General features: G+C 43.6%; 1 protein-coding gene across 1 annotated transcript; it reads right to left on the reverse strand.

Moving 5' to 3' along the window:
• Positions 1 to 84: 84 nt before the first annotated feature.
• On the reverse strand, positions 85 to 24,022 carry aven (apoptosis, caspase activation inhibitor). Its single transcript, XM_079291031.1, has 6 exons — positions 23,819 to 24,022; positions 22,471 to 22,642; positions 1,650 to 1,720; positions 1,254 to 1,349; positions 852 to 1,152; positions 85 to 323 (listed from the first exon to the last, which is right to left on the reverse strand). The coding sequence occupies exons 1-6, from the start codon at positions 24,011 to 24,013 to the stop codon at positions 184 to 186; spliced, it is 975 nt and encodes a 324-aa protein (XP_079147157.1). The 5' UTR covers positions 24,014 to 24,022; the 3' UTR covers positions 85 to 183.
• Positions 24,023 to 24,185: the final 163 nt, after the last annotated feature.

Consider the following 24,185-nt stretch of genomic DNA (forward strand, 5'->3'; position numbering starts at 1 on the left):
TTTCTCGAACCGCAACAATCCTGCGATGTGCAACTTTCACAAGGAAGAAAGAATTCTGTCTCTAAAGCATGAAGTGCAGCAGGAACATTTGATCACATTTCTAATACTGCCATCTGAAGGTAGAATTCAAAAGCAAAGTCCGGTTTCCTTATATACATCTTAATCAAGTCCTTTGCTTGGTGGTCAGGAGATCATGCTGTCCAGCCAGTCCTCCAGGTCTTCTTCTGTCATTTCCTGCCTGGCGGAAGCAGACTTGGGAGGTGTGACATCTTTGCCTTTCTCCTCCATCAACACCGGCTTCATGTCCTTCACTTGCTCACACGCTGCACAATAAAAGAACACTCAGTGGAAAAAAATGTGACTTTACAAATTAGTTTTGAACATAAAATCCCATTTGTGCTGAATATACATTTCTGCAGGTAGATATTGCATCAGTGAGATTCTCAAATAAAAATGTCGTATATTAAGTCAGAATAGAATGTCAAAGGGAAGTATGTTGAAAAAAGTAATTGTATGCTATGTCAAAATAAGTCATAGTATAGTACGCTTTAAAAATCGAATTAATCGTCAAAGTTAAGGTATAGTACATCATAAACATGTGAATTTACATGTGTAGTATGTCATAGTAATTGGTCAGTTTGAATCCTGACACCTTTTGACAGAGCCAGGCTAGCTGTCCCCATTGTGTTCAGTCTTTATGCTAAGCTAAACGTAGCGGTTTGTTAGCTGTAGCCTTCATACTTACAGTACAGACATGAGTGGTATCAACCCTCTCATGTAACTCTCCCACAGAAAGTGAATCTAAATACCGTAGAGACCATTTTTAAACAACACAAGTTGAATATACTGACCTTCCTCTAGAACCGCACTCTCCTCATCTGCGACACTGACAGGTTGGCTTCCTGACACATCCCAGACTGGTTTCTGTAAACTGAGCAGCTGGTCCAGCTCCTCATTACCACCATCCTCATCATCCACCACCACCGGAGGCTCTGCAGCACTCGAGGAAACCGCTGGGTTTGTAGCCACGGGGACTGTCTGGACGGTGCCGACGGTTTTTAAAGCTGCAGACGGAGGAGTAAATGTGGCCGCTTTGGCCATCTCCTGTTTAGGTGTGAGGGTCAGAGTGGGCAGTTCTAAAGGTGTCGACACCTGAAACAGCGTAAAAATGAATGCAATGCAAGTCCAACATTGGTTCGACGATTCTTTTCTCCAGTGCAGGATATGCAGTCAAACGGCCTGTAACAGCCTACCTGAAGCAGCTCAGCCTCCATGTTGAGTCTCTGATGGAGAGGCACTTGTTGAAGAATCTGGGCGAGTGCTGGAAGGTCCACAAACACCGCAGGCATCTAGAGAGGGAACATGACAACAAACCGCAAAATCAGAAACAATCTAGCGGTTTGTTTTCAGATTCATTGCGTCTCAAACTGATCATTTAAAGTACAATATTTAGAGAACACTGTGACTGAGAACTTAAAATCTACAGCCCACTCGAGCTTCATCAGGACATGGAATCTAAAGTATTGGCTAGGAAGCGAACAATGCTGCTTTCTAACTGCTGTGCACTTTCAATCCATACCCAACAAAGTGTTAAATCCATGAAAGACAAAGAAGCAGAATGCTGCAGACTGTGTGGGATATAGATTTACCTGACTGGCTGAAGATGAGTCCATCTCCCAGTCCTTTTCTTCTGAAAAGCGGAATTGAGTGAAGGAATCCCCTGAGAAAGACACACAAGACCAGAGGTTGACACACAACTGCTCCTACAGGACTGCCGTCGGCTGGAGTTTAAATAAAAACACTCATCTTCTTCAGTTTGTTCACGTCTCTAAAATACAAGCACAACGCCAGGCCCGTGTGAGCCGTCACACCTAAAATGTCTGAAATGCTAACGCAGGGTTTCTCTGGGAAGCGGTTAGTAGCTTTGTGCAAAGTGTTGCTCAGGATGAGAGTTAAAGCAGGCAAGCACGTGACGCCACTTTGCTTCCAAAACATGGACTGGCTGAGGGCTCTCGTAGCAACAAAAGGCACCGAGGTCGTATCATTAACAATCACAAACGGCAGCAGCGGTGCCGCACATCCAGTCGAGAAATTTCAGAAAAAAACCGACGCAGATAAACAAAGGAGAAAAACTGTCCGGATGAAACTCGTGTTGGTACAGAGAGAAACCATGTGGAGTGCTCAATCAAAACACGACACATCCAATAAGAACCGCTCAACGAGGGACGCACCGTGTCAGATGTGAAGCACCACTAATAAAAGAAATCTCCTCGTGTTGTGCATGTGGCTTTCACCACAAAGTAGCAGGAGTGTTCGTAGCTCTGGGTTGAAGAACAGGCTCAATGTGAAGACTTCTAGATGAAGTAGAGAGAGGTTATCTCTGCTCAAACATAGAAGGAATACTTGAGGGGGAGACCGCTCCGTCATCTAACATCAATACAAATCTATAGCCGTTTGAGGCCCTTTAAATCGGGGGGGGGGGGGGTAAAAGAATTTAAACGGTATGGCTGAAACAAAAACTACAAAGGAATCACAACAGGCAAAAATGCCCCAAAAGTATCGATATAATATCGCCACGCAAAATATCGCGACACTATGCTGTATCGATTTTTCCCCCACCCCTCGGGTGAAGCACAGCCGACTCTGCTCAGTCTGCCACACACAGATGGCCGGCCAGCGGGAGACCTGACGGTTTGTTTTGTGATATAAAAAGACAACTCGGCCCCTCGCGCGGAGACGCTCAGCACCATCTGCGGTTTGTCCTTGATTGCATCGGCTGCACGGGGGAGTGAAGGGGGTCAAGCAGGAGAGGCCGAGTCCCCGCTGTCAAACGGGCCGAGGGAAGCGTGATTTATGAATGGAAGCTTTATCAAGGTTACAATGCCTGCGAGGCAGGCGGATAAGAGAAAGGGAATGTCAGCTTTATGCGACAGGCTGATGGGGTGGATGCCTTTATGTTGGGCGTCTGTTATCGAGGAGATCGACTGATTCTCACCCTTCGAAGACGTAAAAACTAAGTCTTAAACCTAATCTTAAAAAGATTGTTTGGCAACGATATTCTGGGCGCCGCACCAACAAGTCCTCTTCCCATGTTTCAGAAATACATCTATCCCAGAATGCAACTGGGACCTGATCAACATGTATAATAATAAATCCTCTTGGCTGATATTATTGGCAGATCACAAAGAAATATTGGTATCTGCAGACGAGAAATGACGGCTCAGTTCTCATGAACGAATGTTTTTATTACTAGTTATGATACTTAAATATCAAAGTCGATGACTTGTTGACCGATTCCTCTTATTGTCAAATATCAATGTCAGTAAATTACCCTAAAAAAAAAAAAAAAAAGCAGTTCTTCTATTTCCTGAAATGGAAACACAGGATGATGAATTAAAGAGTCACTTTCTTATTTAGGACACAATTTGTGATTCATCATCAAGAGCAGGAAAAAGCTGTATAATCACGTCTTTCAAATGTTAATATGTCCACTCCGGTGTTAATGCAACAGCTTCAGGATCCAGTGAGAGACTTCCTGTGGGGTTCGTCCCTCTTGTTTTGTTGTTCAGAACTAAACTGAACATCTGTAATAAAAACGTAATCTGCATTGAGTAGAAATCACCCTTCAGCAGTGGCCTCTCACTCTTCCGTTTCCTCTTTTTTTCCAAGTCCTGCTCCTCTCTGTTTAATATATTTGCAGCCTCTAATCCTCCTCTTCCTCCTCCTCTGTCTCCTTCAGTCAGTCTCCAACACACAGAACTGCTGACAGCGGTGAACTGCCTCCCTCCTACACCCCACAGCCCGGTGTCATCCTGATCTGTGTTCATGGAAATACCATCCCAGGTAGCTGGGAGAGAGCGCTGACACAACCATGGCAACAGCTGCCGGTGAGGATGAGGAGAAACTTCAGTCAAACCTCCAGAAGACAGAAAGAGAAAGAGAGAGAGAGAGAGAGAGAGAGAGAGAGAGAGGGGAGGAAGAGGGGCGTGTGTGTGAAGAAGCAGGAAAAGAAGCGAATGAAGATGAATGAAAGCGAGAGCGAAGCAAACTCTTCATTCCTGCTCGTCCAAACAGATGTGCGAGACTTAAATCCCGTCTCTGCTCTCGGCTGACACGGCTTTCAGTGCACAGCTACACATGTAGTCTCACGCGTGTCACAGAGCTCTGTGGAAAATAAACAGGCCAACACGCATTTCAATCAAACTGCACTCCACTAAATGCATGCTGCTGTTTGGCCTTAGTTCACACATGTCAAACTTGAAGATCATAACTGGAACAGGAGCTACAACGCCGAGCTGATTCATCGCTAAAAAATAGCAAAGATACAAAACAACTTGTTTCAGCCTCTCAAATGTGGAGAGTTTTTGACTTTCCTGTGTTTTGCATCAGTGTGAACTCGATATCTTTTGGTTTTAGATTGTAGGTTGAATAAAACAAGACACATATGGCCTTTCTTATTACAAACGTTCCATAAATCAAACGATTAACTGAGAAAATAACTGGCAGATTAATTCATAGAGAAGTTAATATCACAAATGCTAACAGCAAGGCCATGTTCCTCTAACTCAAGATGTCCTTGTGTCAGCTAGCAGTGCAATCTATGTTATTATTGATAAACCTACAGAGGAGGAGCACATGACTAGAGCAACATATGGATTCATGCAGGAACCAATACTGAAACACAAGTGCTTTTAAAAACATTGATTCATCTCATTGTTGAAACCACAGCCTCAACATAAACCAATGTCTGTCATGTGATCGCGTTTAAGAGTGTTTCACAACATCTAAATACACCTGGACTTATGTTTGTCTTCCCGAGTTCATTTATTCATTTCATTCTACTTCTGTGTGCGAGTTATTCTGTTGTGTATTTAGTCGATGAAAATAAGAGAAGTTAAATAAAAATACAGGCCATCATTATCAATGTTGGTCCAGAAAGCTCCATCATTGTTCATCACGCAAACCTTTTAACACCGTTACGATCGTAACAAAGCCCAAAGCCTTTTGTATCGAAAAACACTCAACTTCAGAGAAACGGTTCCCGTCCTGCGTAGGAATTTAGTTAAATATTACTGCGATAGCTTCCTGACGTCACGCCGCTGATTAAAGATCAATTCATTACTCCAATGATTGTCTGAGTGCGTCAGCCGGGGCGGTGAGCCTCGGTGAGTTATTCCACAGTGAATAAACACTGCATTACTCACGCTTTGTTCGAAGTGGCTCGGCTGGCATTGTGTAACTTCTGTATGATGTGGTATCCTGTCTCTTGACATCCTGCTGGCTCAACCCCACATTAACAAATGTGGCTTTTTCTCGCTCGCAACCCCCGGGCTCCTCTGAGCTATCTCTGGCTCGTCCCGCTCTCGTCTTTTATATTTGGGATGTGTTGTGGCCGCGCTCCCGCCTTTCTGTTCCGCGCCGCTCTTTTCCTGCTCCACTCAACGCCACTCTGCTCTCACCCCTGCCGCTGTTCCTCTTCACCCCCCCTCTTCCCCCCCTCCCTCCCCTTGTCCTGCTTTGCTAGACTGTCGAGCATCGGCACCGAGTCAGCACCAAGAGAAGACGAGCTGGATGTGTATCGCTCTGCGTGATGAATAGAGGAAATGCATAGAAGATGCAGCAGGATGACAGAAAGCTGATGACGTTATTACTGGACTTCTATTAACAGCAACGAGCATTAACGCCACCAACATTCAGTAATTGAAATGACTAGAGAATGAGAGAATGTGCTGCATTTGTCGGTTTCATATTGAATATCTTTGGAGCCTCAGTTAGAGAAGACGTATGAAAGCTTTAAGACAACGTACACTTTCAATAGGAGCAACTCTACGTTATATAATCCGAAACACAAACTGGGTTTATGGGCACGTCCCTGTGTCCTGTTTGCCTGAGCATGCCGCTGTTGCCCTGTTGGTTGTAGTGCAGACAGCCACACACACACACACACACACACACACACACACATCAGTGGTGCACATCCTTGTTGGGTGAGCCACACCTTCAGCATACAGCGGTGCACAGACTCGGCCCACGCACAGCTGCAGCCTGGCCTTGGCCTTGATTCGCCATCTTTCTTGGAGCAGTGACTGGTTGAATAGAAACAGGACGGACATGTGAGGAGCGACGGCACCGCTGCTCAGTCTCCACTAACACCTGCAGTGAAATGTTGACATTTCACCTGACTGGAAGAGGAATACGCTCATTCCCTGCTCCCTCTTTCTTCCCCCCCCATCCCTTCATTTAGCGGTAGAGTAATGGCGTGTGATCGGTGAATGATTACTTCCCTTTTAAACCGGCTGTCGTGGCAGATCCTCGCCTGATAAGGAGGCGAGAAAACTTATCGAGTGTTATTGCTTCTGTGACAAATCCCGTCTGACGGGTGTTTGGTCGCACTAAGAGGAGGGACAGGATGGAAATTGTCAGAGGAAGATGAAGGCAAAGATAAGAGTCAAAGATTGAGGGAAGGAGTAAAGCAAGAAAGAGAAATACAGACGGAAGATAACATACAGGAAAGACCGTTCGGGGGAACTTGTTGCACTCTGTGGAGCCGATCGTCTCTCCGAGAGCTACCGCACCTCCAGCGCGCTCCCTGTCACGCCTTTTTAACCAAACCAATTAGCCTAACGCGGCGCGGTGCTGAAACCCACTCCGCATCGATAAATCACTGTCTGCGCTAATTGCAATTAAAATCCTGAGCAAACCAGGCGAGACAATAAAAGCGGGCTGAAGCCATTTGCTCTTAACTTTTAATGGCGATTGCGTGAGGCTGTGTCAATGTCGTATCAGAAGAGCTCCAATCAACCCGAGGCCTCGTTCTCATTAGACCTGTTGAATATGGCTTGTTCAGAGCCAGGATGCTGGAGTACCTGGGATCTGATCCATCATAGTCACACAGGTGATACACACACATCCATGAATTGATTTGCTGGGTATTATTAGGCTACACGCGTGAATCTGATGGAAATATAAAGTAATATTGACAAAAGAAAAATTCAAACTGATAAATACAAGAAATGTTAGACTTAATGAGCAAACCTCACAAAAATACATTTGTAATCACATTATTTTCAGTTTTTCAGTCAACCAACATCAGCACCCCTTGAGCCAAACTGACTGTATCCCCCACAGGCTAGTGTTTACCTTAAATTGCTATGTGACGCTAGGGGTTTGTCATGTGTTTATCAATGTTGGTGTTTGTTGGTAAAACTGTGTATTTGCTGCATAACTGCACATCTCAGAATCAAATTAATCTCATTTCTGCTCTGGTAAAATCGTCTCCCCGTTATGAAAAGGCACCGATGTGTAACCTATACTCAAAAATCACTCGTCACATCCTGATTACACTCATCTCCATATTCAACTTCTAAAAGACAAACTGCCTTCACCAGTGGTGACCGACTGTGGATGTGATGTAGATCGTTAAGAGGGTGAACACCAGTTATTTTGTGTTGTAGAGATTTGTTTCCCTTTTTGAAATCAATTTAATTCTGGTGTAAAACAAGACCTCAGAGGTGCTTTGAACTACATGCTAACATTAGCAGGGTAACCATGGAGTAAGTACTCTGTAGGTGTTAGTATCACTTTGAGAGGTACTGCTATCTGGATTTTTAAGCAATACATACGCAGCCCTGATGGTGGCGCTACAGGGAAAAGTCAGGGGCTCATCAAAGTCATTGGGATTCATCCTCTGGGGGATAAAACATAATTGTATGGCAACCAACATCCAACAGCTGAAAATTACTAAATCTATTATGATTGGAAACAAACTTTAACGTCTTCAACTGTGCATCCTACAACGAATGAAAACACTTTGTCTCAAATTATTTAGACTGCGGTTGGAAATTAAACAAACCTGACACGACAACAGTGACGCATAAATTAAACTGACCTGTGAGACACGTGTTACAATAAACAGGACTGAGTGCATTGACCAAAGACTCCCCAGTGTGCAACAGTCACAGAGGTAAACCATGCCATAAATCCAATCTTTAGACACAATCAATGCAAACAACAATTTCAGAACGAGGTAGCCTATTATCACTCCCTCATAGGAAACACGGCGTTATCGAGCTCCAGACTTACGACGAGACGAGACACAGAAGGCAAATCAGCGAAAAGCGAGTGTGTGATTCAGGCTGACATGTAGCCTCCCGGCGCTGGTCCCTGTGGCAGAAGCAACCATCGGCCGAGAGTGCCGGGACATCTGGGTCCCTCATCATGAAAGACGCAAGGAGCCTCGGCTATTAGGCTAGCTGAGTAAACAGCTAATACTGATCAACACCATGCTTAAAATGGATCAGTAGCGTAACACGAGCAGGGAACACTGAATTGCCTGAACACAGATCTGACAGGAACATAGAGGACGAGAAAATGCTTCCTACACACACACACACACACACACACACACACACACACACGGTGCATTGTGTTTGTTAAATTGATTGGAAAAATGTGTTTTTGTTTTCACAGGCAAAGCCTGTTTTCATCTCTTTGCAAAAAGGCTTCAAAAGGCCAGAGGAAAATAAGAACAATGCACCCACAGGCAGCTAAATAAAGACCTGAGGATCGCCTTAAATAAGCACCAAACTGCCAGAAAGCGTGAATGTTTCAATCCTTTGAAGACTTGAGCGGATGAAATGTGACAGCCATCGCAGCGCTAAAGTCCAAACAAGACATCCTGAGCAGCCACCCCGGTTTGATCTATTCCCTCCAGAGATCCCGAGTTCCTGCGCTTTTGTAGTGAATTCATCAGGAGACACTCATAACTGTCCGAGTCCGACTGAGTCACGATGCTGCCGTCTCAAAGACACTAAGCACACACGCCACCCCCTGCACTCTGCTAACACACACTTACCAGACAAATACAGTTTGCAGGAACATTAATTGTGCTCGTGGCTGCACGAACACAATGTGGAAGAGCTAAATATTGTGCCCAGTCTTCTGGTGTACAATGTCCCAGAGTTCATAGTGACATCTTCAAATTACTAGTTTAGTCTTAACAGTGAAAACCATACTGTGGTCTACAGTAAACTGTACTTCCAGCTGTTCATTCTGTATACAATATTGCCAATATTTTACTCATGCCGGCACTATATATTAACGAACGGTATATATCTTAGCATAATCATATCTGCTGCTTATTCTACATTCTATATGTATTCTGTATATTACGGTTTATTCTGGATACTACTGAGCACATTACTTTTCAATTTTTGCACTTTTGGTGAGACGCTGAAGTGCATTTCATTGTTTCAGCACCTGTACTCATCCTACACCATGTATGCATTGGATGACACATTCCCGGTGCGAGAGAAATGACTCTTAGCAAAGATATATTAAACATCTTGCACAGATGTAGACTCATAAAAACACAGCCTGTCTGATCCTGTTCGTGCAGGCTGTTTGACTGGAATACTGCCAAAAAAACTACATGACTGCTTCAAAATAAAAACCTCTCAAATTACACATGCAGAGAGGATGTACTGTGGAAATCAAAAGTGTGAGTCAATCGGTCAACAGGGAGGCGCAGACAGACACAGCCTCACATTATCATAAACCAGAGACACGGACGCGGCGGCACCGGTACGATATCGACATATCTCACTATCTGCCTTTTGAAGACCAGAACAAGAAAGGCATCGATTGATAGTTCGAAATTCATTCAACACTGATGCGAGAGCCATTTTATTGTCACTCGTAGGAGCGTTGGAGGCATCAGTGGACCATTGACAAGTTTACACAGCAGCCACATAGTAGACGCAGGCACAGGGCGGCCATAGAAGGGTCAAAATATATACGTGTGTGTAAGATTAGACTCCATCACGTTCCACTCTGTCCAAAACCTTCTCAGCGTCTAAAGAGATTCAGAGTCCTTTGAGTTCTAGGGGTTGTACATAATATTCAGCATGTCTGTTGTTAATAAAGCCCGTCTGGTAAGAGGAAATTAAAGATGACAGGACTGTTTCCAAACACACATAGCCAATATTTCAAAGTCAATAAGTAATAACATTGGGCGGTAGGAGCCGCGGGAGAGGGGGTCTTCAGTCTGTTATCGTATTAAAGGAAGCTTTCCATGACGCTCGAAGGAGAGAAGTGGTGTCCAAGGAAAAGGTGAGGATGCTGATCAGCAGAGGGGACTCGTCACCATAAACCCATCTTGATGGCAAGGACACGTGAAGCATTGCCCCTCGTGAAATCTCCTCAACTGCGGTGGGCTCCTTCAACTGGAGCTTGGACGCTGTATCAACGTTGGGGACAGGAAGAGTGATGTACATCTATAACTGATAATCGGTTGAATGCACAGGCCGCAAAGTGCCGTCTGTAGATATTGAATTGAATATTCAGGGGTCGGTGGAGTGATCTTGCTCCACTAGTCTGTACGTTGACATTTAGTGCAATCTATTTCATTGCCTGCCTCGATGTTGTGAGGCACAAATGCCCCGGAGTCAACTCTGCTTGTGTTTTCTGTTGGAGCTTTTAATGACTCTCGTTCATCTTCCCTCCCCCCCCCCCCCAATTGCAGACTGACGTCACATTCATATTCAAAGGCAGGCTATTAGGGACTTTGGAGGAGCAAGACATGCTCTCAAACGGGAGTAATGGGGCCAGCTCAAGATGGCACCATTACTGAAGCCAGTCATGCTATTGATCCCTTATTATCTACGTTGGAGGGAATGTTACTTCAGTGAACGAAAGTAGTTGAAACTCATTCGAACGCTACTCGGTCATCTGGGTTCGCTAGTGGCACTGACGCCTGTTGACAGAATTGGGAGCACACTGGTGTATGTTTGAAGTAAAGGACGTTTGACTGATGGCAAATGTTACGTTCGGTTGGTCACAGCTAACGAGCCGGAGTTGACAATAAATGGAAGAAGAAGAAAAAAACGCTCAGACATGGACGAGGATGCATCTGGTGGAAAAGCTTTTTGTGCCATTAATATCAGCACCTCCAGTGTTATTTACCACAAGACAAGCAACACAGTGTGGGAGGTGGAAGCACACAAAGCAATTATCTTTTATTGAGGCACAGAAACACACCATTAAATGACTAATTTGCTTTTTTTTCCCTTTTTAAACCGGTCTTTTAAAATAATTGGCTCGGCTTTAGGGAATTCATGTCTATTTGACAACGCAGGTCTGACACAATTATATATATATCATCTGTAGACGAAAATCAATAGTCAATATTTTGACAGCCTTAAAGAAGTAACCGAGAATTCACAGACACATTTGGTTTGTTGGAAAGTTTTCACCCGTTTCCCCCAATAATAATAATAATAATAATACTTTCCTTTTATATCGCGCTTTTCAAAATACCCAAAGACGCTTTACATAGGGCAGAGACAAACAGAACAAACAACTCGTGCTCTTCACAGTCAGGTGGAAGCCACACTGCTCTTGCTGAATCTGAGGTTCAACAAATTGGCCGATGCCGTCTTTCCAGCTCCAATATATAGCACAAGCTTTCCTTGGGAGGCTGAGCGACATGATACCCCCCGATAACCTGAGCACAGCCTTTTGGTCCAACTTTTTAAGAATGGGAACCACAGCTCTTGTCTGTCTCGAACCGACAAATCTCTTGAGTATTTGTTTTTCGCGCTACCTGAATAAATACAGCTCACAATTGAAGACTTGTGTGTTGTTCTCTGATCATTGACGTAAGCCTGTGATAACCTCTATTCTCAACAATATTGGTGGTTAATAGCACCTGGACGCAGTGATGATGTCACAAGGGTCAAATGTAGGGGTGTAACGGTACGCGTATTCGTGTTGAACCGTTCGGTACGAGGCTCACGGTTCGGTACGCATGACGAACCGAACAATACGTTTGAATAAAACAAAAAATATATATTTTTTGTTTTTAAAACCTTTATTTAACCAGGTAGTCCCATTGAGATTAAAAATCTCTTTTGCAAGATGTAAGTAACAATACAAGATGTAAGTAACAATACTACATAACATTAAGGAGCAGTTTTTGTTTTTTATGCTTATGTGTTGCTAAGAAGACACCCCAGAAGATGGGTCATCAGGTATAGTTCCATCATTGTTCAAAGTCAAATAATAACTTCATGATGTTAGTTGTAATGAATAAATATATTTTAAAATCAAGTACGTTTCTCTGGCATTTATAGTTTTCTACTGTACCGAAACGTACCGAACCGTGGCTCCACTGTGCCGCACCGAACCGAGCCGTGAATTTTGTGAACCGTTACCCCTCTTGTCAAATGTGTGGGTGGAGGCCTGTGACGTTCCCAATCTGCAGCAGTCGAGCAATCAGCGTGTGTCCGTGTGTCTCACATGAAATCCCTGCGGGATGCATTCGACATGCCTCACATCCTTTGTGTTGCATTCTCCTGATGATCAATAGCGGCCTAGGGGTCCACGGGAACACACATGATGTATTAACATGAAAGCAAAACAGTTTCAAAGAAATGCACGGCACCCCCGGCCTATTCAACCTGTTCAATCCCACAGAGTGAGGATGAAAAGCTGTGGTCCTTTCGGGGTAAGATGTGATCTCTGAAGGAGCCAGAAAAATGGTGGCTCTTCAGTGCAGGGCGGGGATGATGATGATGAGCGGTCATCAAACCCGCAATTATAATAATTGCACAATGGAGCGACAATTTTCAAAGCCAATACCTTTGTTGTTGTGAAAAGACTGATTTTATGCATGCATGACGTTTCACAATGCACAAAATGATATTATTTAGAGAGTAAAGACAGCTCCGTTGCTACCGCAGTGTTCAAGGAGGCGCAATATCAACATTGGCTTTGTGTATTTTTTTTAAAGAAATATATCAGGACTGGTGTCATGGTATCTAATTAGCATCATTAGGAGGGTACAGCACTGTGGGGGGGGGGGGGGGGGGCAAGTACGGTACAAACACAAACCAGACAATCGGCTTTGGTTGGGACAAAGTCCTCCTGCTAAACAATGTCCAAGTCTGTTAAAGACACATTTCACACACTGTTTTTATTGTCACGCACTAAAATTTTGATCTATTTATAATTCATTTAAATCCAATTTGATTATTTTGCTGTGAATAGCATATTAGCATAGTGCTAACGACTGATGATGTTAACTAAAACCATAATCCATGTTGTTTTGCTGATATATGTAGAACAGCGCCACTGTGGGGACAGAGAATCTTGTGCACAGGTGTATTACATAAGATGTCATTATTCCTTACTCAGGTTCATTGTGATACTAGTTTTAGGTGACATTGCCCTAAGTGGCAGTAACTGAGATAAAGTGTTTATAAAAGTAGTTTCCTTACTACGGATAAGAGCTGGACCGACAATCAGCTGGGTCGATATATCGCCTTATATTAGCTCATTGTAGATATATCGTATCAGCGTTTATATGGGCCGATGAGTAACAACAAATCGCGGTACATGTTAAACTACCGCTAGGTTTGTAGTCATTTAGAAACAGCGTTACAATTCCGTTTGTCCACCAGAGAGCGCTGACATGTGCATTTTTCAATTGTAAAATGTCTTGCTCAGTATGTATCTCAGTCACATTAAAAATATAAATAAATCGAAAGGATCTGCATCAAGACTGCCTGTTTACATTATGGGTTTATGTTTTAAACTCCCGAAAGATCAGCATCAGTATGAGCCCCAGAAATCCTGCATCTGCCGTGCTATATACGACACGCTCTTCCTCTCTGCTTTTCACTAAATTTACATTTCAGCAGTTCCGTATGAAGAAGAAAAACACATCTACAGCCATACGCTGATATGAACAGCAAAGGTCAGGCCAACAGAAAGGCCCACACTGAACAGCTCTCACTACGAGGCCCTTGAGATTACCTGGCAAACTGAAAGCAGTTTAAAAACTCTGCCAGTCGCCAGTGACTGCTTCCACAGCCACTCACGCTACTTTTAGAAAGAGGGGATTAACACTTTGGGGATTAACAAAGTCCCCATGAAGTGTGACGTAGCCAGCAGCAGTTGTGTGAATGCATTTCCTCTCCGATGAGGACAAACAGCTGGAAGCAAAAAGGCACACAGCGGCCCTTTCTGAACATCCAACATCGACTCCTCCTCCTCCTCCGGCTCCTCCTCTCCTCTCCTCTCTGCTTCATCCTACTCTACCTCCTCTACCTCTTCCTCCCTTCTCTTACATGTTGCCCAGTGCTCGTGTGCAGGACGAGGCTTCCGGCCATGTGGGAATTTCTCCTAATAGTGGCTCTCGGTTAAATCCGCATGTTGGTACGGACGTCAGTGCAGCAGCCTTATCAGACGAGGCAAGCAGAAGCAGAAGTCCTTCAATCTGTGCAGGCTTGAGGATCGAGGAAGCTCAACTTCGCTTTCCCTGCCAGTGGAGCAAATCTCGCAGAAAAGAGTAAGAAACTACCACTTTTGCTGCTTTCATCAATTTCCCAGAAGATGAGTTTTATCTTTGCTGAAAGAGGGGGAAAAAAGCTTTGAAGAGATCCTCACTTGACTACTGCTGAGGACCAGGAGTTCTAGTAATTCACCCGTCTGTGAAAAAGGTCTGGACAGCACCAGCGAGGCACCGACGCTGCGCCGTCACATGGACGTGGACACTGAACAGCTGTTGCATTTACCATCTTGTCTCGGAGAGAAACCAGACCGTTCGCGAGCAATACAGAGCTGCACGAGGCTGCCGGGAAAACTTGTTCGCATCGAAGCACCTCGTACTTAGCAACTGATGAGGATGAGAGACCGTGTGATGACCTACCTGTATTTGACAAGTGTGTTTTTCACCTCGTTGGAGAAAGGAGCGCGCAGGGAAAAAAGTCAGCGAGGGGGAACAGGGGCGGGGAAGAGCGAGCCAGTGAGGGAAGGTGTGAAGCCAACGCTGTGAAAGAAAGAACTAGAGAAGCTGGGAAAGACAGAGAGAGAGAGAGAGAGAGAGAGAGAGAGACAGAGACAGAGACAGAGATAGAGAGAGAGAGAGAGAGAGAGAGAGCTCTGCCAGACTGAGGGAGTAAAAAGAGAAACAGCGTATCAAAGACCTGGCCAAGCACCCGTTCAACGCTGCAGGATTGTGTTTTGTCAGAGCCATACAGGGTGAGTATAAATTCCATTTGATGTGGCTATGATGACAGGAAATGAAACAGGGCACAGGAGCAGCTGTCAACTTACTGCTCAGTAAAATCCTATTACGAATTCTAGCGTTGTAAAATTTGTATGGACTGAATAGCAAATATAACCTGAGTTACTATATTGATGAATCATGGAACAAGTGCTGGGGTTCATCAGCTGTCACTGGTGCTTGTATGAGCTCTACGGTACATTTTGTTCAATGAGTTCAATGAAAACAAGTCACTTTTGACACCCACAAGAGGTTATTAGATTGATTCTGGTTACTTTGGATAGTCTGGGCATGGCCGTGTAGAGGTTTGTTTTACTCAGGAGAAAGTGGGAGGTACGTGGAGCAAGATGATTTGATCATTAAAAACTGCTGGGGATGAAAATGACTGGCATCCAAACACTTATAGCACCTGCATCCTCGGAGGTATAAACAACGTGATTGTTATCCAAAGAAGTTTTAAAACTGAGCTGAAACAACAAAAGATTAGTTGAAAATTTAGAGGCAACTATTTCAGCCATTTTTCAAAGGACAAATGGCAAAAATGACACTTGTTTGAGATGGTGAAATGTTAAAATTTGCAGGTTTTCTGTAGCTGACAATTGCTTTTTTCATTATTGATTAATTTGCAGATAATTTTCTCAATTAATCGGTTGGTCAATAGAACGTGAAAATGTCCGCGGCTGCCCTCGATGGTGGCGACGTCATGAAATGTCCAACAACTGTCAAAAACCACAAAATATATATATAAAGATATTAAAAAAATCACTTAAAGCTGCAGCACTCATTTTATATTTTATTTGTAAATTATTTGGGGGTTTTGGATTGTGAGTCAATGAAAACAAGGTTTCTGATGACTTGACCCATGGCTCTGTGAGACTTTGAAGGGCGTTTATTTAAAACTATTTTTCAACATTGAGACAATTGAATTAATTAACATCAGTTTATCTGCTGTTTCTCGTAAAAATTAAATAATTGCAGCCCTGAAATAAAGCCTCACATGTTAAAGTACTAGACAGTCAAACAATGGAACCGGTATTTAAAGGTGAAAGTGGGTCGTCCGCTCTGTGGGTGAAAGTGTCGACGGTCCACCTGCTGCTCTATTTGACCTCACACCGTCCTCCGCTGGCTTCATCATAATCACCGACTGGAGGGAAACGAACCACCGGTGACGCGCTTCGTTTCCTGTGTTCTTGAACAGCCTCATTCCTCTGCTTTGACGCCAGTCTCCTCCGGTCCCGATGGGCTAATCAAGTATCCATAACAACACCGGAACATATAAATGAATGGCCTGATTGGGACTATTCATCCCGGTTAGGAAAACGTCCTTGTGTTTGTCAATCCAGTTAGCTGAACCACTGACGCTCTGATGCGATTTCCTCTCGTCTCATTATGATTGAGCCTTGATAGGTGAACATTAGCAGCCATGGTAGGCTACGGCTGCGGGGGAGGAGGATTGATCCTCGTCTTAATGTGTACAGATAGATGACCGTGTTTGGATGTAAATAACTGCCCAGCAATTCCCCCAAGTCATACAGGCACATACACACACACACACAGAACATGGCAATTGCACCATGTGTGATCATTATCCCTGGCAACCGCACAGTCAACCCCCAACAATGCGAGGGCTGAGACGAGACATGACAGAATAGAAATCACTCTGGGGTTACGAAAAAACGTCGACAGCGCTTGACTTTCAGGCTCGATGGCATCTCGGTGCGTTTTAATTCATTCAATACAGACAAACCACCTTTCGCCGGAAATTCCTCTCGGATGAAAAGCTTTTCTGCACAAAAGTGCAGCTTCTAGATAAAGCACTGGTGCGGAAATATTTTGAGAATCAAAAAGGCGGCAAAGGTTTCATCCTTGAAAACCAATCATCGGATTCAATCAAAAAACACATGAATGCTAAAAGCACTTGGGCTGTTTGGACAAGCAGCCGGGGCGACATAATCGCCATCTACGAGACGCACGGAAATCAAAATGACCTTCTATTCAAATCACACAGTCTGTTTACATTATTTCCTAATCATGCCGAGTACAGCGGGGCATTCAATGACGCCTTTGCAAATAGACAGTCAGCCACGGACTGTTTCTGATGACTCGATTATATATTTGAAATAGATCGTCGAGGCATAATTCAATGAAGCGGTAGACGTCTTCATAGGCCTTGAGCTTCGGTTTTTCCCCTTTTGGTGCTTTCATTTATAGCGTATGAAATAATAATAATAGGTGAAGAGATAACATCGCCAATGCTCTTTAAAAGGATTCACTGCAGCAGCGAATGCATTTTGGATGCAGAAGTCAAATTGAAATTGAAATATAAACCAACCGAGGTTATATAAATGGAGATTATATAAAGGACAGACTCTGCACTCCACCATCTTGGGTAGAATGTAAGAATGAAAGGAGTGGGATGCACGGACTGCATTATTCGTGTTATAGTGATGGAAGATGTACTCAGATGTTTCACTGAAATAAAACTGGCAGAACTACAGTGTGGAAATACTTTGTCTGACTAATTCAAAGTATTACCATCAGAAGATACTTTAAGCACCAAAAGCATAAATGCTGAGTGTCTCATTCTGAATAATTTTTATATTCCTAAATTATGATTATGTATGCATTAATGTGTTCATCACTTTAATGTTGCAGCTGGTAAAGGTGGAGCTTATTTTAATGACTTTATATATTGTTGGGTAGCGTGTGATTTTTTTCCCCCTGTGGTTCAATGTCCTATTTATCTACATTTCCCAATTCAGGATTATGATTATTATTGACAAAACAATCTCACTTCCATTCAGTAAGTGTTCTGGGGCTTTCAATCACATCACATGATCTTCGCTAGCAGACACGGTGCATGCCTGCTGCATGTCCAGCTAGATGTTAAAAGTTGTTTAGACTGCAATAATGGCACATTTATTATTACCATTTATGATTGTAATAGAATCACAATTTTGTATTTAATAATTGAAGTAAAAGTGATGAACACAAAATCCAGATTTTAGATACTAGACTAAGTGCCGTTGATAAATGCCTGTGATCATAAACTTGGTATCTACAGCATTGTATTGAGACATCACTCTGCATCTGTTCAACCTGGAACTGGAGCTGTGGAGCAACAGCAGCTCCTCCCAGTCAAAAGGAAACTTTACGCATTTCTCTGTTAATCGGGCGGAATTGTCATTTTTACTTCCCACTTTGTCTTCACATTTGAATAAGATGGCAGCTGTGGGGAGAAGATTAGAGGTCTTGACCACGGCGAGTGTTTACAGGTGTAGTTCCCACTCTACTGTGCAGGAAGAGGAGCTAATGATAGTGATTCCTTTCATTATCTGTTCAGCCAGAAACTCTGAAAGTTTCAGATCCTTTGGAACTTTTGCTAAACAGCAGCCACAATGACAACATGTTAAATGCTTATTTACAGCGTAGCACGAGTACAGAAGAGTCACAGAGTCAACGCACTAATGTCAACCCCTAAGTACGGTACATTCAATTAAGCAACGGTGTGTTGTATTGATTATTCATTTAAAAAACGTCAGAAAATAGTCTGCATCAACTTGTCATATTTTAACATTTCCTCGTCACATCTGAATGACATTTTTTAGAAATGGTGAAACGATTATCAAAATTGTTTGAGATTCGTTTTCTGTCAATTAATTAGTCAACGGATTGTTTCAGCTTTGAAAATCTTTGAAAAGTTGCATGGTCTCACTTTGACAAAACTCCAGATGCTTTCTGCCCTTTAATGTCCGGTAGAACAAAACACTCCCCGCCCACACACACATATTTATAGAGTTTTGTTTTAGGTTGTTCGTATGTGTTCAGCTCTCACAACAGTGGACGACAACATCATCAGATAGAAAGTGTCTTCTTGGGCAGCATCCGTTATGACTATGCTGCTTTGAGGCAAAGGGAAACCGATCTCTTTGATTAAAGTCGTGTAACGTCAGACCATAAACCTGCTGTGCGTCTCTGAATCTTGGAAGAACTTCACGAAGCATTGCAAACATTTTAAAAAGCTCTAAATCATCTCTATCCGAAAACACATCTGACCTGTACATCCTGTCCATCCAGTCTTGCCAATTCAACGACCAGAATACTTCAACACCTTGGATACAAAATGAGGACTGAGAAATAAGCCGCCCCCCCCCCCACACACACACACACTAAGAAGCATTTTATGATACTCAAGCCAAGAGGAAAAGGGAGGTTTCTGTGGCAGATTCCTGATTCAACAGATACCTTAATTGGCCAGGAAAAAGACTCTTGAAAGCATCGCCTCCCACATACAATTAAGTATCCTCTAGAGCAGGGATTCCCAAAGTGGGGTGCGCGCACCCCTGGGGGTGCGCGAGCTGCCTCTAGGGGGTGCGCGAGAGGAAAAGTGTAATGGCGGTCTGATGGTGTAATAATATTAAATATAAAAAAAAAAATGTAATTTTAATTTAAAAACTGTCAGGTGGGACATCTGAAGCTATCAGTCATAAAAGAGGAGCGGGACAGAGAGCGAGAGAGGAATCGGAGGCGAGGGGAACGGAGAGGTGCGTGGGGAGAGACCGGGAGAAGAAATCGAGTCAGAGGAAGATGAGACGGAGGAAGGAGGAAGGGATTGCACAGACAAATGGGGAGCACATCGGCCCATCGCGGAGTCAAGGTGAAAAAGAGGAAACGAGAGTGAGCATCAGACTGGGAAAAAAAGAGGAAATATGATGAAAAGTATGTGTGTCTGGGCTTCACTTGTATTGGCAACGCAGATTCCCCAAAGCCACAGTGCGTGGTGTGCAGCGAGATTCTGGCTAACAGTCTGAAGCTCTTATTTACGTCGCCACCTGAACACCAAGCATGCCAGTGCAAGTCAAAAGCCCCTTACATTGTTTATATCGAAATTGGAGGAGTTACAAAACAGCCAAAACAACTGGAGTCTCATTCATGTGTTGGGTCTATAAATGACGCACTACGGGCTTCATATCTGGTTACAGAATAGCGAGAAAGGGGCTACCGCACACAATCGCCGAAGACGTGAGCTTGCCAGCTGCCAGAGAGATGGTGGAATGTATGATTGGGGAGAAAGAAGCAAAAAAGTTGGACATGATCCCGGTGTCCAACAACACTGTGTTGTTGGACACCGCATCGATGCTTTGTCCGAAGACATCCTGGCTGCATTAGTCGCTCATTAATTGTAAATTAAATGTGATAATCTGCCTCTGAGCCTGTGCGTGTGTCCTCACATCCGTATTGCTCTTTAAAAGTGACGCCTTGTGTCACTGAAAGTTATTGAAACTTTGTTGCAGTGTTTCAGGGCGTTTTCACACCTTCAGTTCGTTTGCTTTGTTCCGATTCAGGGATTAATATGATACAATGTTGCAGTTGCTCCTTTGTTCGGTTTGTGTTCACACTGCAACATTTAACAGCGGACTAAATCTTGTAAACAAATGCCACGCGCGAGCAAACTGTTCTCTCATTGGTCCGATTCTTATGCGGCTATGAAGGCTTAAAAGGCTCTGTTGCGTCTTTTTTTCTTTTTTTTTTATTAATGGGGGGGGGGGGTGCGCGAACCCGGTCGGGATGTAGAAGGGGGTGCGCGGCCTAAAAAGTTTGGGAACCGCTGCTCTAGAGAGCGGCAGCCTCTTGCTGTACGGCATGACTAATCTGACAATGTGGGCAAAACACAGGGACGAGAGATACGAGTCAAACAACTCACTGGAGAACCTTTGGCATTTACACTACAAGAGAAGGGGGGGGGAGACACGGCGCCGCAACGCTCTCCAACTCTCTAATGGCGTGAGAAAAACAACAATTCTGTGAAACCATTTAGCTGTTGAAACACATCTCGAGTTCAAAATGGCCTCATAACTTCATGCGGAAGCACAAGCAAGTCCTGCACAGAATGTAGGACTCAACTCCTGCATCTAATCAGACAGATGCTGAATAATGTGCAGTACTTGTATTAGTAGCATGTCGAATTCAACAAATTAGAGCTTTGGTCCAAATATTTAACCTTTCACATCCATCAGCAACAATAAACACAATCATTTAAGATATATCTTGTGCATGAATTCATTTTAATGCCGGAAATTGTATTAAAATGAAGTGTTCCTCACAGAATTGGATGACGTTTCCATAACGCCAAGCCTCTGAAACTGCATCAACAGGTGCTACAGGCTCCATTGTTGTCACCAAACAGTCGCTAGCATTGGCTGTGGTTTGATGGAGCAACACAGAGGGTTGTTGGAGAGTTTTCACTGAAAACAGCTGCGGAAAATAATACCAAGATGTGAGACTGGACCAAAAACACAAAGCTGTGGGCCATTAACCCAAAACCAAAAGCGGAACAATCCTAAAATACCCCATAAATCTGCAGAGTCGGCTGATAATCATCAGTTCGTTTGTCACTATTAGCGAGCAATGTCAAATCACACATTCATTTCACCTTTTGTCCATTTTAAAATATTGATTCGTAGCTTTATACCATTATGAAATTCACAACAGGCATTTAAAAAACACTCAACACACTAAAAGAAAACATAAAATATGCAACGAAAGTAAAATAAAATTGTTATACTTTAAAGTTAATTTATGTGTCATGATAAAAAGGAAAAACAACTGCTGGATGTTTGTTGATTATTAACTAAAAAGGCCAATGTGCTGGTGCAACACTAATTTGAATAATGGCACATTAATACAATCTCACATCCTGCTGATTTATAAAACAACATTTCTAGACTTTAAAACCACAGTTTATGAAACTGTCGACAGCCAAAGCAATATCGCAAAATGTGACTCATTGTGGTCTGCTATCTGAAAAAAACCGTCCTAAATATGAAGAAGTCTCGAGCCGTGCTCTATTATGACGACGCTGAGCTTTCTACTTGTGCTCCGTTGGGGGAAAGAAAAACACAAACGGGGATGAGAGACTGTTGAGAGCCCAGGAGGCTGAAACACAGAGCACTGAGGCTGAAAGTAGCAAACAAAGTCAAACAAAGATGTATGCAGCCGTTTGACAGCAGTGTCCAACGCGGACATTTCATTTCAACTAATTAGGATACGGAGACAACTTAAAAAAGTGCAATTAGACTCGCTGGAGTATTTGACACAGTGTGAGTTTTACATGTCGTTATCCCACAGAGAGACGAATACACAAATTAGAAGTCAACACAAATGCATAAATACCTTTTTCCCTTCAATCCAGTGATGTTTGAACATGTGAAATGGAATGAATTTGTCTTAATTGGTTTTATTTATTTGTTGTGAAGCATAAATAAGCCCAAAAAAACCTCTGAATTATAGGAATATTTTTAGGAAAGTTTTTGCAAAGTTCAGGTGTCTGACTCGTCTCCCCGAACACTGTGGTGGGCAAAATAAACAACCTCCTCGAGCTTTGTTTCGTGGTCCGATCTTACCTGCGGCCTCCATCAGGAGGTGGTAGTCTGTTCCTCTCTGAGTGGGCGTGTCATCGTCAGGCTCCGGCCTCTCGGAGGCCTCGTAACGCTCCCAGTTTGATGCCAGTTTCCTCCTGGAGAAAACCTCCGGCCTGTCGCCTTCCTCCTGAAGGTTGTCCCCCTCATCTTGGTCCTGAAAGAACAGCAACATGGCGGCGTACACAGTGAGGAACGGAGGGATTTAAGAGACAAATGGGAATAACGGTGCATCCTTTATAACGGTCTCTACTAAAAAAAAGCAAGACAAGAACAAACTGTATTTTTAAAATGTCTTGCACCATGATTCAATAATTTCTCATTTGAAACAATGATGGCACATGTGATAGGACAGAAAGTTCAAAGAGCCTTTGCTCACAATCAAATTAAGAGAAGAACACTGTAGGTTAATCGATTCATTGATCGACAGAAAATTTATTAATGTTGTTAAATGCAACATAAATGGGGCCAGAAATGATGTTCCACAGTCCTGGAGAGTCCATTTAACACATAGCTCGTATTCATAGATGGGTAGCTAAGCCAAACAAAACGGGTCAAGGTAAATGGCACGTTCCACTGTGTGACAAAGAACAAGACAAAGATGCAAAACTGAATGAATTCAAATGTGTCTGCGTCAGAGTTCTTGCCGTTTTGTCACATGGCTGCACAAACCTTTAGGTTGCCATAGAAAAGAGCAGGTGTGTCAGAGAGACAAAGCATGCTCGGTTTCTCTGGTGCCCTGTCAAATAAATAATAACACACGTTTTTCCCTCCAACAATATCATCAAAGACCCCCATGGTGTGATTGCAATCAAGGAGCCCCTGTTCCAAAGGAGATGTGTGTGATTGCAATCAGAGCCCCTGTTATTTACCTTCTACTTCTGTTAGTTACCGTGGCAGGAGCATCTACTCACAGAGCATCCCAGTGGATATGAGGCTGAGAGTGTCACATCCGAGGCCCGGTGATAATGTGTGGAGTGTTTGTGGAAGACGAAGACTCCATGCATGCTGACAGGAACTCCTTAAGTTATGTGCACTGAGCATGTACAGTAGAGACGTGTGTGCAAACACACTTCTGTAATGCAACGCAATCAAACAGATGTGTGTGCTGCAGCTACCTGTGTTGAGTATGAGTCAGTTGAGTATGAGTCAGTTGAGTATGAGTCAGCTGAACAGAGGCTGTGCTTTGAATGTGTGGAGAAAAAAACCGTCACATATTTGCAAATTGGCGTTATCGCATTGATATTATCCAAAAAGTCTAACTTTATTCAAAGAAACTATCTAAATGCGGGGCAGCCTATGGGACTTAACTTCCATGCTCTCTCTCTCTCACCCGGTGTTGGAACTCCGCTGAGTGGCCGCTTCCCCCGCGTCCACGGCCGCGGTAGTGGTCTCTTTTACCCCGGCCGCGGTGGTGGCCTCCTCTCCCTCTGCCCCGGTGTTCACCGCTGGCGCTGGCGCTGTCGCTTCCACCTCGGCCGCCTCTTCTCCAACTGCCTCCTCTGACTCCGCTCGGTTTAGCGTCCATTGCTGTCAATGTTGGTCGGACAGTTTAACATGCGACACCTTCAAGTTGAACGGAACAAGTGTTACATTGAATGCTGTCCCACGACAAAATGGCGCTTGATGGTTCCGAGTCAAAATAATCAATTTTACATTTCAGAAATTAACATTTTTTTATTGGAAAACAAAGAACAGTT

Source organism: Melanostigma gelatinosum (genome assembly GCF_949748355.1).
Source record: "Melanostigma gelatinosum genome assembly, chromosome: 19".
NCBI lineage: Eukaryota > Metazoa > Chordata > Actinopteri > Perciformes > Zoarcidae > Melanostigma > Melanostigma gelatinosum.

Bases quoted from the DNA above. Each gene is read 5' to 3' on its own strand.
- aven (XM_079291031.1), bottom strand. From the start codon at position 24,013: ATGGACGCTAAACCGAGCGGAGTCAGAGGAGGCAGTTGGAGAAGAGGC. The intron at 1,350-1,649 runs GTAAATCTATAT...TTCCCTCTCTAG, and splicing joins ACTCATCTTCAGCCAGTCAG to ATGCCTGCGGTGTTTGTGGA. The intron at 1,153-1,253 runs GTAGGCTGTTAC...ACGCTGTTTCAG, and splicing joins TGGAGGCTGAGCTGCTTCAG to GTGTCGACACCTTTAGAACT.